Here is a 17,795-nt window from a genome sequence, read left to right as displayed (position 1 = left end):
CCCATAGATAGTCATTCAAAAACTAGAAACTTGGTGGATAAAATTTGTGCATGGTGTGTGTGTGTGTGTGTGTGTGTCCCTCAGCCCAGCCTGCACCCTCTTCAATCTGGGACTCCTCAAGGAATGTCCTACTACCCGTTAAGGCCCAATTGGGCCTAAATGGGCAGTGGGATGTCCTCTCACAAACCAGGACTGCTAGTTCCCAACCGCTCACCTCCCTGTCTACCTGATTGCCCCTAACTACTTCTGTCTGTCAGCCTGATAACCCCTCAGCCACTCTCCAACCAGCCTGATAAATGCCCAACAGCTCCCCTGCTGGCCGGATTGCCCCTAACTGTCCTCCTCTGCAGGACTGCTTGCCCACAACTGCCCTTCTCTGCTGGACCAGACACCCTAAATTTTCCTTTCTTTCCAGCCTAGTCACCCCTAACTGCCCTCCCATGCCAGCCTGATCAACCACAACTTCCCTGCAGGCCTAGTCACACTCAACTACCCTTCTGTGAAGTCCTGGTCACCCCTAATTGCCCTCCCCTGCTTACCTGGTTGCCACCAACTGCCTTCCCATACAGGCATGGTTGCTGCCAATTTCCCTCCCCTAAAGGCCTGGTCACCCACAAAGCCCTCCTATGAAGGCCTGATTCCCCCCCACTGTCCTCCTCTGCTGGCCTGGTCTCTCCCAATGGCCTTCCCCTAAAGGCCTGGTTGCCCTTAACTGCTGTCACATGCTGGTCTGGTTCCCAACAAATGCCCTCCCCTGAGGGCCAGGGTACCCCCCAACTGCCCAACCTGACCAACTGCCCAACCTGAAGGCCTGAACACCCACAAGTGCCATCTCTACTAGCTATCTTCTACTAGGCATCTTGTGTCTACATTGGGATGGCCATTTTTTACCACATGGGGGCAGCCATCTTCTGTGTGGGAGTGATAGTCAATTTGCATATAACCTAGTAATTTTATAAGATTGTTCTAACTTATTGGGTAAGAAAGGAAGACTATAGGCCCTTTAGATTCATGCTTAGTGCTTTAATTTGGGCATTCTACAGGGTAAAAGTCTGAATAAATGAGTTAGCCTACATCTAATCTCATTGGGTTCTCTGGGTTTAGAGGAAATGATATCCTTAGATAAGCACACTCCAGAAAATTGGGCCTGGGAAAGGTCCTCCTGTAGCATTTGTCAATGGAATCTTCTCAGCCTGAATCACTACCTGGCACAGGATAGGCACACAGTACTAGTAGAGTTGGGTAAACACAGAAATGAGTGAATAAGTTTCTCTAGTTCATTCAAAGGCTTCATAGTTAACTTTCTAAGGAAATGTCATGTACCTCAATTTGGCTGCAACATGAGCACATGAAAGAAAGTCATAGGACCTAAAGCTGAAAAGACTGGTTGTCCCGACATCATGTGAAAAGAATCTAGCTAACAAATGTCTTGGGGAAAGAGAGAGAGGTGGTACGTTGTGCCTGTGGTATTCCACATTATTTATCTGTTAAAAGGGAACACAGTATACACAGTTGTTGATATCAATAAGTCACAACTAGAATGGAGATTTCATTGCAGTTACACAAAGCCATAAAATAACTTGTAAAAGAGTTAAAATGGGAACTGTGAACATCGGTTGCTATTGGTGATTGAGATTAGGAGAGACTTTACATTTTTACTTTATATACTCTTCTGTCCTCTGAAATAAACTGTTATGCATTCTCCCTCCTGGGAGTAAATGGAAACAGATCAGATTACCTTGGCCATGAAAGCCCTGAATGTCAACAAACTCTTCTTTAGCTATAGAACCTCACATTGCTTGTTGGATGGGCTTTCTGCACACAGCCACAATGGACAGTGACAGGCTCCAATTCAAACATTCCTCAATAAAGGGGGACCATATGCGGTAAGATGGGGAGAGGAAGAGATAAGTCATTGAACTTAGGGCAAGTGAGTAGCATCTCCTGAGGCCCTTGTCTCACATCTCCAGAATCTCATTTGCCAGTGGCCCTAGGGCAGGAAGTCACAGGGGCTGCCCAGCATCTTGATAAGCCTCTCTTGGTTGTCAGGTTCCACACCTGCTCCTGCAAACACCTCCTATCCAGAGTAGGAGAGCATTCTCTGGTGTTCAGCATTCCCTGGAAAGCTCCTATTTTTCCACTCACCACCTTCAACCAGAAGATGGTGCTCAGATAAGAGTCAGCTCAGAACCATCTTGCTTCAATGGCAGTTTTGTTTTCTCCCTCTTAGTCCACGTGGTCACAACTGCATCTTTGGTGGAGCCTGCAATGAGCTTTGTGCACCCATAAAGGAGAGTCCAGACACATAAAGCTGTTCTATGACTTTGTTTGTTCATTTGTTTGTTCTTTGCATGTATCTTTCCTATTCCAGCGAAAAACACAAGGCACAAACACATAAGGCCATTTAAGAGATTTTAATATAAAGACTGTGTATAGACGAAACTGGTTTGGCTCAGTGGATAGACAGTTGACCGGGTTCGATTCCGGTAAAGGGCATGTAACCTTGGTTGCGGACACATCCCCATTAGGGGTTGTGCAAGAGTCGGCTAATTGATGATTCTCTCTCATCGATGTTTCTAACTCTCTAGCCCTCTCTCATCCTCTCTGTAAAAAATCAATAATATATATATATATATATATATATATATATATATATATATATATATATATATATTAAAAAGACGGTGTATAAAGGCTTTGCAAGACTAAGGGAAATCAATAGAGGATACAGAGGTCCCTAAAGATAAATCATAATAGGGAGCTATTGCCATTGTGCATCCTGTAGTGTAAAGGGAATAATAAGTAGCCAGAATGTAGGAAAGGCTGTGGCTGTATTGGTGGTCACTGTGACTCAAAAAAGGCCCCCAGCCAGGGGCTGTCTCCTTGGATAGAGTAACACCACCATGGCAAACTCACAGCCTGACAGCAGAGAGACAGAAAGTTGAAGCCCAATCACCCTCCTCCTACCCTACAATGAGCTGTCAGTGTCACCTTTCCTAAGAGCATTAAGGAGTCAGAGGGAAAGGGAGCCCAGTGCTGAGGCAAAGAGAAGTGTCCTCCCAGGATGCAGCAATGGGTAGTGGAGCTGAAAATGAAATTTGGCATCAAATGAAGAGAATCCATTTTTCTTATAGCCTCTTCCTAGTTGCTTTTCTTTTGTACTTTTTCTCTCACACTGTGATTAGATCAGCTTGTTATTACATCTCATTTATTTGATCTGATAACACCCCCTACTGGATGTCATGTCTGAGAAATAATATCTCTCATAATGAATTCCTTGAAGTTGGAATGTACATTGTTTAAAAAGTGAGCTCTATAGAAATATTTTTAAGAATTTCAATTGATGATTTTGGTGACCCTAGAAGGAAATGCAAGAGAGGTTACTAGAACTTGCTTGGTGATTTCAAGGCATCAGACACCTGCGCTTTTTCAGAAACAGCCTAATGACTGCTCCCCAGCACTAGAGAGGTGACTTCAATCTCATGCAGGGCTGCCAGACGCACCAGAGGAGGAGAGGGGAAGGAAATGCACAACCTAATTTGTTGCATCACTTGTGATCACTTTCCATTGGCTATCACCGAGTCATATATTTCCATCAAACCGGAATGGAAACTGGGATTAAAATCCACATTCTGGTCTAAAAATGTCAGAACTCTTATGTGAGAGAGAAGGAAATCAATATTTAGACCAACTAGTATTTTCTGCACGCCTGCAGTTCTCTCATGTTCTGAGCTTATGTGAAGATTTTGCTCAGGTGCTCACCCCACAATGAGGGAGAAATCAATGCTAAAGCTTCAGTCTGGGCTCCAGGAGAACAGGGCTGGCATTGGAACTGCTGTTCACCCAGAGATCTCAAGGAAATCTGTTGTCTCTTTTGGCCTCAGCTTCTTCCTGTGTTGAAGATGATATTATAAAGATGGTGTCTAAGGGACATGTGCTCAATGCCAAAGATACAATAGTGAACTACAACAACAAAGAAAAAACACAAAGGCCAGGCAGATCTAGTCATCATTACTGAGTTTTGAGTTTAAAAAGGGAGACAAGCCCTAGCAGGTTTGACTCAGTGGTTTGAGTGGCAGCCCACAGACTAAAGGGTAGTGGGTTTGATTCTCCTAGGTGAGTTTGTCCAGGCTGAACCTGGCAAGAATTAACTGATTGGGTCTGTCCAGAGGCAAGAAGAAGTTCCTGGAATCTCTGGTCTATACTCAGCTGGTTTCTACTTCTTCTTCCACACAGGACAAGCTTCACTTCTTTGCTATTTGTGAAATTTGCCTATTCCAGTTTAATAAAACACACAAGCGATTTGCCATTTTAGATTTGTCCCTAAGAGTTGCTGTCTTCCCTCCCCACCATCTCCCACGTGTACCTGAAAAACCACCCTGATAGCGGGGCTGCAGGTCAGGTGACAGGGGAAGACTCGAACACAGACTTGTGGGTTCAGATCCACCCTCTTCAACTGTACATGTGAGAACAGGCATAAAAATATTCTTTCAAACAAACAAGAGCATTTCACAGAGTGAATATTTAGAAATGGAATCTTGTTTTTCTTACATATGTGTTTTTTGGTGGTGGAGTTAAAAGTGCTGACTTCTGTTTTACATTTAAAATTCTTCATGTAAAAAAATTTATATTATATTCAATCCAAATTTTCTTCATCCCTTGAGCTCCTCATTAGTTCATTCATACATTCATTCATTTCTGAATCTAAATTTTATTGACAGCCCCATTGTGATCCCACACAAACTTAGGTCCTGGGCACTCAACAGTGGAAAGAGTAATCACTGTCTATCCCCATAAAAATGAAACACTGGAACGTTTCTAATGCAAGAGTTTAGGGTGTCCTCATTCTGTCCTAACAAGGGGTCTCTTCCCTTCATGATCCTAAGTCATGACCTCCTTTCTCCCAGTGAATAGATCACTCTCAGTTGCTGAGATTGCACTGGAGCTTCTAACAGCCTGCTGTCAAACAAAGCCACTCTCCCAGAGCACAAGTACAGGAAAACTCAAAACCCTATTGTCATCCATAGGACCTGAACAGACTCTTCTACTCCTGCCTTCATGGCACATATCATGGGCAGCTTGGTGAGTGGAGAGGTTGTATATGGAGGGTCTGTGTTGCAGTAGAAGGAGCCCAGGCTCTAAGATTCAGAGAGAACTGTGTTTAAATTCAGCGCCAGGACTCCAAGACTGTGTGTTTCAGGAAGAATCTTAATCTCTGGAAGCCTCCTTTCACCAGAGACAGGTGGCCATGAGAGTCAGTGGTCATAGAGCAGGTGGTCAAGTCTTGTTTTGTTTCCAGGCCTACAACTGCAGCGTTTCTGAGCATGGATATGACTCTCACAGCCTGGGAGGCCGAGTTCACAACAATCAATAGAAGTGATCAGGCCTTTTATAAACATTATACAGAGAACATAATCCTGGAAGTACTGACAGCCATGGTGGCCCTGGTGGGGCTGGCAGGGAACGCAGTGGTGCTCTGGCTCCTGGGCTTCCCCAGGCACAGGAATGCCTTCTCAGTCTACATCCTCAACCTGGTGGGGGCCGACTTCCCCTTCCTCTGCTGCATGATTATATAGTTTTTAGATTCAATTTTCAACTTAGATTTTGTTCTCAATAAAGTCTACATATTTTTCACTGCTGTGGCAATGTTTGCCTACATTTCAGGCCTGAGCTTTCTCACTGCCATCAGCACAAACCACTGGGTGCCTATCTTGTGGCCCATCTGGTACAGCTGCTGCTGCCACTGGCGCCTGTCAGCTGTCACCTCTGCCCTGCTGTGGTCCCTGTCCCTGCTACTGAGCATCCTGGATAGAAATATCTATTTCCTACTATTGAATTTTTATAAGCTTTTCCGTGTGTCAGTTATTTGATTTCTTCATTTTGGCTTGGCTGATTTTGTTATTTGTCCTTCTCTCTGGGTCCATCCTGGCTCTGATGACCAAACTGCTGTGTGGCCCCCATGGGTACTGCTAACCAGGCTCTATGTGACCATTGTACTCACGGTATAGGTCCTCCTCCTTTGCGGCCTGCCCTTGGGCATCGACTGGATCCTCCTATTCTGGCTTCCAAGAGACACTAATGTCCTCCATCTTCCCATGGAGGTATTACTTCTGTCCTGTGTCAACAGCTGTGCTAACCCCATCATTGACTTCTTAGTTGGCTCCTTCAGGCAGCGATGGGGAAGCAGAGACACACCCTGAGGCTGGTTCTCCAGAGGGCTCTGCACAACACTCCTGAGGTGGATGAACCTGTAAAAAGCCTTCCTGGGGAAACCATTAAACTTTCATAAAAACAAAACAAAAACCCCTAGCCTGTTTGGCTTAGTGGCAATCCACTATTCCAGTGCTGCTGGCCCTCACTGGGCAAAGCCTCCTCCCAGGCTCTGACCAGGCCAAATGTTCTAGTCCCCTGGGCTGCCAGACTCAGCCACAGAGGCCCACGTTTTCCTGACCACAGCCTTGACTCGGGTCGCTGCAAGGCAGGGTAGAATCAGTCATTCCACAGGGTATGGAAGGCAGGCCTCCACTGCTCTCCAGGAGGACAGGACCTCCTTCACAGGACACACTGTGCAGTTTCCATCCAGCTTTTCTTCAAACATTCCTCTAGACAGGACACCACTCAGGACCACCAGTCAGTGCCTATCTGACAGCTCCACAACCCTAAGCTGTCCTGCATGGCTCCCACCCACATACTCTCAAAAAGGAACTCATGAAGAATGTGCTTAGAGGAATGAAAGACATGAGATGTGAAATGTCAAGGTGAGCAAAAACATTGGATGTTATGGGAATACATTTGAACAAATACTCTTGAAAACAATACCTGTTCATTGTCTTTGGGGAGAAACGGAGTCAAAATCCAGTCTTAGAGCCCAGGAGGTTGGGAGGATGAAAACAATGGTTGAGTTTCCTAAGGTCTTGGTGTTTGGTGTTCACGAGGAGGGCAGATTTCTGGTTTGAACTGCATGGTTGCCCACTGCACCAAACAGGGGCAGAGTAGGGGAAGGGGCCGACATACAATCCGCTGGTTAACCTTGTGTCCAGGTGCAGGGCTCTGACTACTGGGAAGCAAGGGGCACATTTTTCTTCACACAAAGGCAAAGTCAGGGCTGCTCAGCTCAGAAAGAAGACCTTCTCCTAATCTGTGTTAGTGTGCTAGAAGTGGACACTTTTACAAGGTGCAACTACTCATTTCTTTAAATTTTACACTAATGTGTTAAGGAGCTAAGGCAATGGACTGTAAAATAGACAGAGAGTATAAAACTTCCAGATAAGTTGAGGTAATAAACATGCTCTGTAAAGCCCCTGATGGACTGGGCAGCACAGGACTTCCTACGCAGCTGCCACTCTTTTATGAAATCTTCCAAAAATAGGAAGATCAGAGACATGTTTCTAATGAGATAAAGGTGTTCATACTTGCTGACTAAACTGGCAGGATGTGGCTGCATCTCCACACCCTGTGGGTCTGTGTAAAGAGCCTCATATGAGCAGCTTCCCTTTTCAGGAAGAGTTTTGTTTGGAACGGCCAATCCCATAAGAATGGCCCTTTCCTCACAGCCTGAAACACATGGTATTGGGCTAACAGATAAATGACCATCTGAGGGTGAAAATATCTCAGTGGAGACTCTTTTTCTCTATGTATGGGTACTTTTTTGGAATATGATTTTGCCAGGCTTTACTGAGATATATTTGTCATTATATTAGTTTCAAATGTATAACAAAATGATTTATTATTTGTGTATGTTGTAAAATAATCAATGCAATATGCCTACCATAGTTAACATTCATTGCCACACATAGATACTTTTTTGTTTCTATTGTGATGAGAAACTTTAAGATATACTTACTTTGCCACTTCCCAATATACAAAACAGTATTATAATCTAAGAGAGGTTGGGTGCATGAAATTTGTGCACAGAGAGAGGGGCAGTAGTGTCCCTCAGCCCAGCTTCCACCTTTTCCTTCTGGGACTCCTCAGAGGATGTCCACCGGATGGTTTAGGCCCGATCACTGTAGAATCAGGCCTAATTGCACAGTTGGATGTCCTTCTCATAATCCAGGACTAATGACTACCAACCACTAGCCTGCCTGACTGCCAAATTGTCCCTAACTGCTTCTGCCTGCCAGCCTGATCACCCCCTAACAACTCCCCTGCCAGCCTGATCCATGTCTAATTGCTCCCTTGCCGACCCCATTGCCCCTAACTTCCCTTCCCAGCTGGCAGGGTGACCCCTCACTCTCCTCCCCTGCTGGCCACGTTACCCCTAACTGCCCTCCATTGTCAACCTGGTCACCCCTAACTGCTCTCCCCTGCTGGCCTGGTTCCCCCCAACTTTTCTCATCTGCAGGACTGGATCCCCTAACTGCCCTCCCCTGTAGGCCTAGTACCCACCCAACTGCCCTCCCTTGCAGGTCCGATTGCTCACAACTGCCCTCTCCTACTGGTCAATTGTGACAGCCATCCTGAGTCTACATGGGGTCAGCTAACTTTGACCACAGCAATAAACTATCTTGTGTGTTGGAGTGATAGGCAACTTGTATATTATCTCTTTATTATATAGGATACTCTTGTGTCCTCTGAAGTAAACTAATGTGCATACATCACATGAGCTTGATCATGCAGGGCACTGAATGCCAAGGAAACTCACTTTAGCTAGGGAAGATCATAATCCTATTGGGTAGGCTTCCTGCACATTCCCACAGTGGGCAGTGACAGGCTCCAGTTTAAACATTTGTTACAGGAGGAGGACCAGTTAGGGTAAGATGGGGAGAGGAAGAGATAGGACTGGATTCAGGGAAAATGTGAAGCATCTCCTGAGGCCCTTGTCTCACATCTCCAGAATCTCACTTGCCAGTGCCCCTTGTGCAGGAAGTCACAAGGGCCGCCCAGCATCTTGATAAGCCTCTCTTGGTCATCAGGTTCCACACTTGCTCCTGCAGACACCTCCTATCCGGGGTAGGAGAGCATTCTCTGGTGTTCAGCACTCCCTCGGAAGCTCGACTTTTTCCACTCACCACCTTCAACCAGAAGATTGTGCTCAGGTAAGAGTCAGCTCAGAACTATCTTCTCTAAAAGGCAATTTTGTTTTCTCTCTCTTAGTCCACAAGGTCATGATTGCATCTTAGGGTGTAGCGAGCAAGGAGCCATGAGCACCCATGAAGGTGAGTCCAGAGACTGAACCTTCCTCAGGGAAGCTGTGGGTGCTGGTAGCTTAGGCTGCGAGAACCCAGGTCCTATGTGCTTCAGATACATTGTTTTCAAACCTGAATTGATGTTAGTAACCTCAGATTTCACACATTACCTTGCTGTTCTATGAGTTTGTTTGTTATATGTAGGTATTTTTCCTATACCAGCCAAAAACACAAGGCTACAAACAAATAGGGTAGTTGAAGAGAATTGAATAAAAACAATGTGTAGAAAGGATGAACAAGATGAGACACTGAAAGATTAGTCATAATAGGAAGCTATTGCCCTTGGACATCGTGAAGTGTAAAAGGTTAGTTAAGTTTTCAGAATACAGAGAGGGCTGTTACTGTAGCAGTGGTCTTCACTATGACACCCCCCCCCCCAAAAAAAAAAAAAGGCCCATAGCCAGGAGCTATCCCCTTAGGTAGAATAACACCACCATGACAAGTTCACAGCCTGTCAGCAGAGATGTGGGGAGTTAAACCTCAATCACCCTCCTCCTGCCCTACAATCAGCTGTCAGGGTCACTTTTCTTGAAAGAAATTGGGAGGCAGAGGGAAAGGGAGCCCAGTGGTGAGGCGAAGAGATGTGTCCCCCAGGATGCAACAGAGGATAGAGATGCTGAAAAATGAAATTTGACATCAAATAAAGAGAATACATTTTTCTTCATTGGTCCTTTATCAAGGACTTTCTCTCTCTCACTGTGATTAGATGGACTTGTTCTTACATCTTATTTATTTGAAATGTTGCCACTGCCCCTCCTGGGTATCAGATCTCAGAAAAATATCTCTCATCATAAATGTCTTGAGGATGGAATGTACGTTATTTTTCAGGGTGGTGGCAGACAAATATTTTTAAGAATTTCAATTTATGATCTCTGGAATCTCAATTCACCACAGACAGGATGGCCATAAAGGTCAGTAGTCAGAGAGCAGGTGCACAAGTCTTGTTTTGTTTCAGGCCCACAACTGCAGCATTTTTTGATATGGATATGACTGTCCCAGCCTGGGAGAACAATCTCACAACAACCTATGGAAGTGATCAGGCCGTTTATTACAAGTATACATGGAAAATAATCCTGGAAGTACTGACAGCCATCGTGGCCCTGGTGGGGCTGGCAGGGAACGCGGTGGTGATCTGGCTCCTGGGCTTCCGCATCCGCAGGAACACCTTCTCTGTCTACATCCTCAACCTGGCAGGGGCTGACTTCCTCTTCCTCTTCTGCTATATTATATATCTTTTAAAATTAATTTTCAACTTAGATTTTATCATGGAAGTAACTAGCAGATTTCTCCCGCTTGTGGGAACGTTTGCCTACATCTCAGGCATGAGCATTCTCAGTGCCATCAGCACGGAGCGCTGCCTGTCTGTCTTGTGGCCCATCTGGTACCGCTGCCGCCGCCCCACTCACATGTCTGCTATCATGTGTGCCCTGCTATGGGCCCTGTCCCTGCTGCTGAGCATGCTGGAAGACTACTACTGTAGCTTCTGGCATTCGCGTATACATCGTGTTTGCTGTCAAGTGTTCAATTTCATCATTGTGGCATGGCTGATTTTTTTATTTTTGCTGCTCTCTGGGTCCAGCCTGGCCCTGATGTCCAGACTATTGTGTGGCTCCCAACGGCTGCCGCCCACCAGGCTCTACATTACCGTCATGATCACAGTACTGGTCTTCCTCCTCTGTGGCCTGCCCATTGGCATCCACGGGTTCCTCATAGTCGGGTATTCAAATGAATATCTTGCCCTCTTTCACCTTTCCAAGACTGTAGAGCTTCTGTTCTGTGTCAACAGCTGTGCCAACCCCATCATTTACTTCTTCGTTGGCTCCTTCAGGCAGCGATGGAGGAAGCAGAGACGCACTCTGAGGCTGGTTCTCCAGAGGGCTCTGCAGGACACTCCTGAAGTGGATGAACTTAGAGAAAGCCTTCCTGGAGAAGCACTGGAAATGACGGGAAGCAGTCTGGGGCAGTGATGAAGAGCCTCTGTCCTGATCTGTCTGAAGTAACTTTGAGACTCACTGCTGCCTTGCCAGGCTTGGAAAGTATCTAGTCTTCTCTCAGCCTCAGCCTCAGCCTCTGAATGCTTCAGTGATTCCCCAATCTCTTCAAATAGGTTGTTTTTTATCTGGTCATTCTAGTTTTTCTCAGAGAAAGGATTAGTCCAAATATTATACCTCTCCATTGTCTTTGATATTACCAATAAATTTCTCATGTGATCTGAATTTCTTTATTGAGTGCTTTTTGTTTACAATCTTCACTGCAACAAAAAGAATCCCTGTCCAGCCTAAACCGGTTTGGCTCAATGGTAGAGCGTCGGTCTGTGGACTGAAAGTTCCCAGATTCAATTCCGGTCAAGGGCATGTACATTGGTTGCGGGCACATCCCCGGTGGGGGGTGTGCAGGAGGCAGCTGTTCGATGTTTCTCTCTCATCGACGTTTCTAGCTCTCTATCTCTCTCCCTTCCTCTCTGTAAAAATCAATAAAATATATTTAAAAAAAAAAAAAAAAAAAAAAAAAAAAAAAAAAGAATCCCTGTCCAAATCAGACAAGTCCAGGTCTGAAGTTCTGGTTCTACAGCTCTCCTCTCCAAGCTTCAGTTAATTCATTGTAAAATGCTGTGAAATTATCTACTCATAGCATCATAGTGGGGAATAAATTAGAAAACAAATGAAAAGGACTCGGCCAGGTGCCAAATATGACAAATATTTCGTAGACATCAACAGTTAATACATGTCAAGCCTCTAATATATTATTGTCTTATGAGGTAATATTTAATAAGTTAAAACAAAAGAATTCCTGTCCAAAACCATAGATAGTCATTCAAAAACTAGAGGCCCCATGCACAAAATTTGTGCATGGCGTGTGTGTGTGTGTGTGTGTGTGTCCTCAGCCCAGCCTGCACCCTCTTCAATCTGGGAGCCCTCAAGGAATATCCTACTACCCTTTAAGGCCCAATTGGACCTAAACCGTAAGTGGGACGTCCTCTCACAAACCAGTACTGCTGGCTCCCAACCGCTCACCTCCCTGCCTACCTGATTGCCCCTAACTACTTCTGTCTGTCAGCCTGATAACCCCTCAGCCACTCCCCAACCAGCCTGGTAAATGCCTAACTGCTCCCCTAATGGCCTGATTGCCCCTAACTATCCTCCCTGCAGGACTGCTTGCCCACAACTGCCCGTCTCTGCTGCCCCAGACACCCTGAATTTCACTCCCTTGCCAGCCAAGTCACCCCTAACTGCCCTCACCTGCCAGCCTGATCAATCACAGCATCCCTTCCCTGCAGGCCTAGTCACCCCCAACTACCCTTCTCTGAAGGCCTGGTCACCCCTAACTTCCCTCCCCTGCTTACCTGGTTGCCACCAAGTGCCATCCCATGCAGGATGGTTTCTACCAATTTCCCTCCCCTGCAGGACTGGTCATGCCCTACTGCACTCCCCTAGAGGCGTGGTCACCCACAAAGCCCTCCTATGAAGGCCTGATTACCCCCACTATCTTCCCCTGCTGGCCTGGTCTCTCCCAATGGCCCTCCCCTAAAGGCCAGGTTGCCCCTAACTGCCTCACATGCTGGTCTGGTTCCCACCAAATGCCCTCCCTTGCCAGCCAGGGTCCCCCCAACTGCCCAACCTGAAGGCCTAATCACCCACAAGTGCCCTCCCTGCTAGCTATCTTGTACTAGGCATCTTGTGTCCACATTAGCAAGGCCATTTTTAACAACATGGGGCAGCCATTTTATGTGTTTGAGTGATGGTCAATTTGCATATAACCTAGTAACTATATAAGATTGTTTTACCTGCCGGGACAGGTTTGACTCAATGGATAGAGCGTTGGCTTGGGAACTGAAGGGTCCCGGGTTCGATTCCGGTCAAGGGCATGTACCTTGGTTGCGGGCATATCCCCAGTAGGGGGTGTGCAAGAGGCAGCTGATCGATGACTCTCTCTCATCGATGTTTCTAACTCTGTATCTCTCTCCCTTCCTCTCTGTACAAAATCAATAAAATATATTTTTTTAAAAAAAGATTGTTTTACCTGATTTCGTAGGAAAGGAAGATTCCCTAAGTTTCTCTAAGACTATAGGCCCTTTAGATTCATGCTTAGTGCTGTAACTTGGGGCATTTTACAGGGTAAAAGTCTGAATAAATGAGTTGGCATAACTCTAATTTCATTGTGTTCTCTGGGTTGAGGGGAAATGATATCCTTAGATAAGCACAGTCCAGGAATTTGGGCCTGGGAAAGGTCCTCTGGTAGCATTTGTGAATGCAATCTTCTCTGCCTGGATCACTACTTGGCACAGGATAGGCACACAGTACTAGTAGAGTTGGGTAAACACAGAAATGAGTGAATAAGTTTCTCTCATTCATTCAAAGGCTTCATAGTTAAGTTTCTAAGGAAATGCCATGTACCTCAATTTGGCTGCAGCATGAACACATAAAAGGAAGTCATAGGAGCTAAAGCTGAAAAGACTGGTTGTCCCCACATCATGTGAAAAGAATCTAGCTAACAAATGTCTTGAGGAAAGAGAGAGAGGTGATAAGTTGTGCCTGTGGTGTGCCACATTATTTACCTGTTAAAAGGGAACACAATACACACAGTTGTTGATATCAATAAGTCACAACTAGAAGGGGATTTCATTACAGTTACACAAAGCTATAAAATAACTTGTAACAGAGTTAAAATGAGAACTGTAAACATCGGTTGCTATTGGTGATTGAGATTAGGAGAGACTTTACATTTTTACTTTATATACTCTTCTGTCCTCTAAAATAAACTAATATGCATTCTCCTTCCAGGGAATAAATGGAAACAGATCAGAATAGCTGGGCCATGAAAGCCCTGAATGTCAATAAACTCTTCTTTACCTATATTAGCCCACATTGCTGGTTGGTGGGCTTCCTGCACGCAGCCACAATGGGCAGTGACAGGTTTCAGTTCAAACATTCCTCAATGGAGGGGGACCAGATGGGGTAAGATCAGGAGAGGAAGAGGTAAGTCATTGAACTTAGGGCAAGTGAGTAACATCTCCTGAGGCCCTTGTCTCACATCTCCAGAATCTCATTTGCCAGTGGCCCTAGGGCAGGAAGTCACAGGGGCTGCCCAGCATCTTGATAAGCCTCTCTTGGTTGTCAGGTTCCACACCTGCTCCTGCAGACACCTCCTATCCAGGGTAGGAGAGCATTCTCTGGTGTTCAGCACTCCCTTGAAAGCTCTTCTTTTTCCACTCACCACCTTCAACCAGAAGATGGTGCTCAGGTAAGAGTCAGCTCAGAACTATCTTCTTTCAATGGCAGTTTTGTTTTCTCCCTCTTAGTCCACATGGTCACAACTGCATCTTTGGTGGAGCCTGCAATGAGCTTTGTGCACCCGTGAAGGAGAGTCCAGACACATAAAGCTCTCTTGGGGAAGATTTGGAAGCTGGTACTTAAGCTGTGAGGGACACAAATCCATTCTGCTTCACAGACATTGTTTTGAAACCTGAATTGTTGTTAATAACCTCAGGTTTCACATAGTACTTTGCTGTTCTATGACTTTGTTCATTTGTTTGTTCTTTGCATGAATCTTTCCTATGCCAGCCAAAAACACAAGGCACAAACACATAAGGCCATTTAAGATATCTTAATAAAAAGACTGTGTATAGCCCAGGTGTCGGCAACCTATGGCTCCAGAGCCGCATTGCGCTCTTTTGAAGCTTTACCTCGGCTCCGACAACTTGCAAGCCTGTGTGAAAATGAAGGTAACGTCTTACAGCCCTGATGTGCTGACCCTGTGCACTGAGGTTCAGGAGCAAAAATCCCATTAACCAGGTAAATTAAATATTTTAATTAGCTATTAATTTGCAAAAATATATTTTACATTGTTAAGTGAAAAAGTCCTTTTTTTCTTCAGATTGACAGCTAACTGCAGGATCCGGTATATGGCATTAAGGTAAGAAACAATATATGTGGTGTTATATTTGTTTTAAAAGTAGCAATGGTATTGCGGCTCCCAGGTTTTTTTTTCCTTCGGAAACTGGTCCAAGTGGCTCTTTATGTCTTAAAGGTTGCAGACCCCTGTTATAGCCGAAACTGGTATGGTTCAGTAGATAGACCATTGACCGGATTCGATTCTGATCATGGGCATTTAACCTTGGTTGTGGGCACATTCCCATTAAGGGTTGTGCAAGAGGCAGCTGATTGATGATTCTCTCTCATCAATGTTTCTAACTCTCTAGCCCTTTCTCTTCCTCTCTGTAAAAAATCAATAAAATATATTAAAAAAAAAAAAAAAGACGGTGTATAAAGGCTTTGCAAGACTAAGGGAAATCAATAGAGGATACAGAGGTCTATAAAGATAAATCATAATAGGGAGCTATTGCCATTGTGCATCCTGTAGTGTAAAGGGAATAATAAGTAGCCAGAATGTAGGAAAGGCTGTGGCTGTATTGGTGGTCACTATGACTCAAAAAAGGCCCCCAGCCACGGGCTGTCTCCTTGGGTAGAGTAACACCACCATGGCAAACTCACAGCCTGACAGCAGAGAGACAGAATGTTGAAGCCCAATCACCCTCCTCCTGCTCTACAATGAGCTGTCAGTGTCACCTTTCCTAAGAGAAATAGGAGCCAGAGGGAAAGGGAACCCAGTGGTGAGGCAAAGAGAAGTGTCCTCCCAGGATGCAGTAGTGGGTAGTGGAGATGAAAATGAAATTTGGCATGAAATGAAGAGAATCCATTTTTCTTATAGCCTCTTCCTAGTTGCTTTTCTTTTGTACTTTTTCTCCCACACTGTGATTAGATCAGCTGGTTATTACATCTCATTTATTTGATCTGATAACACCCCCTACTCGATGTTATGTCTGAGAAATAATATCTCTCCTCATAAATTCCTTAAAGATGGAATGTACATTGTTTAAAAAGTGAGCTCCATAGAAATATTTTTAAGAATTTCAGCCAACACTGGTTTGGCTCAATGGATAGCGTGTCGGCTTGGAGACGGAAGGGTCCCGGGTTCGATTCCAGTCAAGGGCATGAACCTTGGTTGCGGGCATATCCCAGTAGGGGGTGTGCAAGAGGCAGCTGATTGATGACTCTCTCTCATCGATGTTTCTAACTCTCTCTCTTCCTTTCTCTCTGTACAAAATCAATAAAATATATTTTTTTTAAAAAAGAAATATTTTTAAGTATTTCAATTGACGATTTTAGTAACCCTAAAAGGAAATTCAAGAGAGTTTACTAGAACTTGACTGGTGGTTTCAAGGCATCAGTCACCAGTGCTCTTTCAGAAACAGCCTAATGACTGCTCCCCAGCACTAGAGAGGTGACTTCATTCTCATGCAGGGCTCCCAGACTCACCAGAGGAGGAGAGGGGAAGGAAATGCACAACCTAATTTGTTGCATCACTTGTGCTCACCTTCCATTGGCTATCACCGAGTCGCATATTTCCATCAAACCGGAATGGAAACTGGGATTAAAATGCACATTCTGGTCTAAAAATGTCAGAACTCTTATGTGAGAGAGGAGGAAATCGATACTTAAACTAACTAGTATTTTCTGTGCGGCTGCAGTTCTTTCATTGTCTGAGCTTCTGTGAAGATTTTGTTCAGGTGCTCACCCCACAATGAGACAGAGAACAGTGCTAAAGCTTCCGGCTGGGCTCCAGGAGACCAGGGCTGGCATTGGAACTGCTGTTCACCCTGAGATCTCACGGAAATCTGTTGTCTCTTTTGGCCTCAGCTTCTTCCTGTGTTGAAGGATGATATTATAAAAGATGTTGTCTGAGGAACATGTGCTTAGTTCCAAAGATACAATAGAGAACTACTACAACAAAGAAAAACGCAAAGCCCAGGCAGATCTAGTCATCATTACTGAGTTTTGAGTTTAAAAAGGGAGACAAGCCCTAGCAGGTTTGACTCAGTGGTTTGAGTGGCAGGCCACAGACTGAAGGGTAGTGGGTTTGAATCTCCTGGGTGAGTCTGCCCACCTGAACCTGGCAAGAATTGACTGATTGGGTCTGTCCAGAGGCAAGAAGAAGTTCCTGGAAACTCTGGTCTATTCTCAGCTGGTTTCTACTTCTTCTTCCACACGGGATAAGCTTCCCTTCTTTGCTATTTGTGAAATTTGCCTATTCCAGTTTAATAAAACACACAAATGATTTGCCATTTTAGAGTTGCTAGCTTCCTGCCCCACCTGAAAAACTAACCTGATAGTCAGGTGACAGGGGAAGACTCTAACATAGACCTGTGGGTCCAGATCCACCCTCTTCAACTTGTGCACGTGAGAACTAGAACATGTCATTCAACCTCCTGGTGCTCAACTTTTCCTTTATGCCAGGTGAGAGTAAGCATAGCACTGGCCTCGTGGGGCTATTAGGAGAATTAAAAGAGGTAATACCATGTAACCACTCATCAGCTGCTCCTTTTCACCTATGTGTGAGTTGGTTTCTGTATCTCACCTAAATTCTGCAAGATCTTCTCTCTTTTCATCCAAAGCCCTTTGTAAAATAGAACTAAGTACTTCATACCTGCACCATCACAAGGAGAATTCTCTTACACAATGCTTTGATCTGCAGGGAACTCTTTACTCCAAATCATATGTAGGGACAATGACTGGGTTTCCCATTACATGTGTTATAGGAAAACCAGTA

At 45.0% G+C, this 17,795-nt stretch overlaps 1 protein-coding gene and 1 pseudogene across 2 annotated transcripts; both read left to right on the top strand.

Annotated features, from left to right (window-relative positions):
* The first annotated feature begins 5,324 nt into the window (after window positions 1-5,324).
* LOC311628448 (mas-related G-protein coupled receptor member X2-like) lies at window positions 5,325-6,289 on the top strand (annotated as a pseudogene). The gene has a single exon. The product of its transcript is annotated as a mas-related G-protein coupled receptor member X2-like (transcript).
* Window positions 6,290-10,147: 3,858 nt separating this feature from the next.
* On the top strand, window positions 10,148-11,155 carry LOC311627905 (mas-related G-protein coupled receptor member X2-like; the record flags this gene model as incomplete). The annotated part of the gene is made up of 1 exon (XM_084894633.1): window positions 10,148-11,155. The coding sequence occupies exon 1, from the start codon at window positions 10,169-10,171 to the stop codon at window positions 11,153-11,155; it is 987 nt and encodes a 328-aa protein (XP_084750759.1). The 5' UTR covers window positions 10,148-10,168.
* Between the last annotated feature and the right edge of the window lie 6,640 nt (window positions 11,156-17,795).

This window comes from Pipistrellus hanaki, assembly GCF_964339955.1.
Source record: "Pipistrellus hanaki genome assembly, chromosome: 9".
Classification (NCBI taxonomy): Eukaryota; Metazoa; Chordata; class Mammalia; order Chiroptera; family Vespertilionidae; genus Pipistrellus; species Pipistrellus hanaki.
This window is presented reverse-complemented; position numbering and strand designations above follow the sequence as displayed.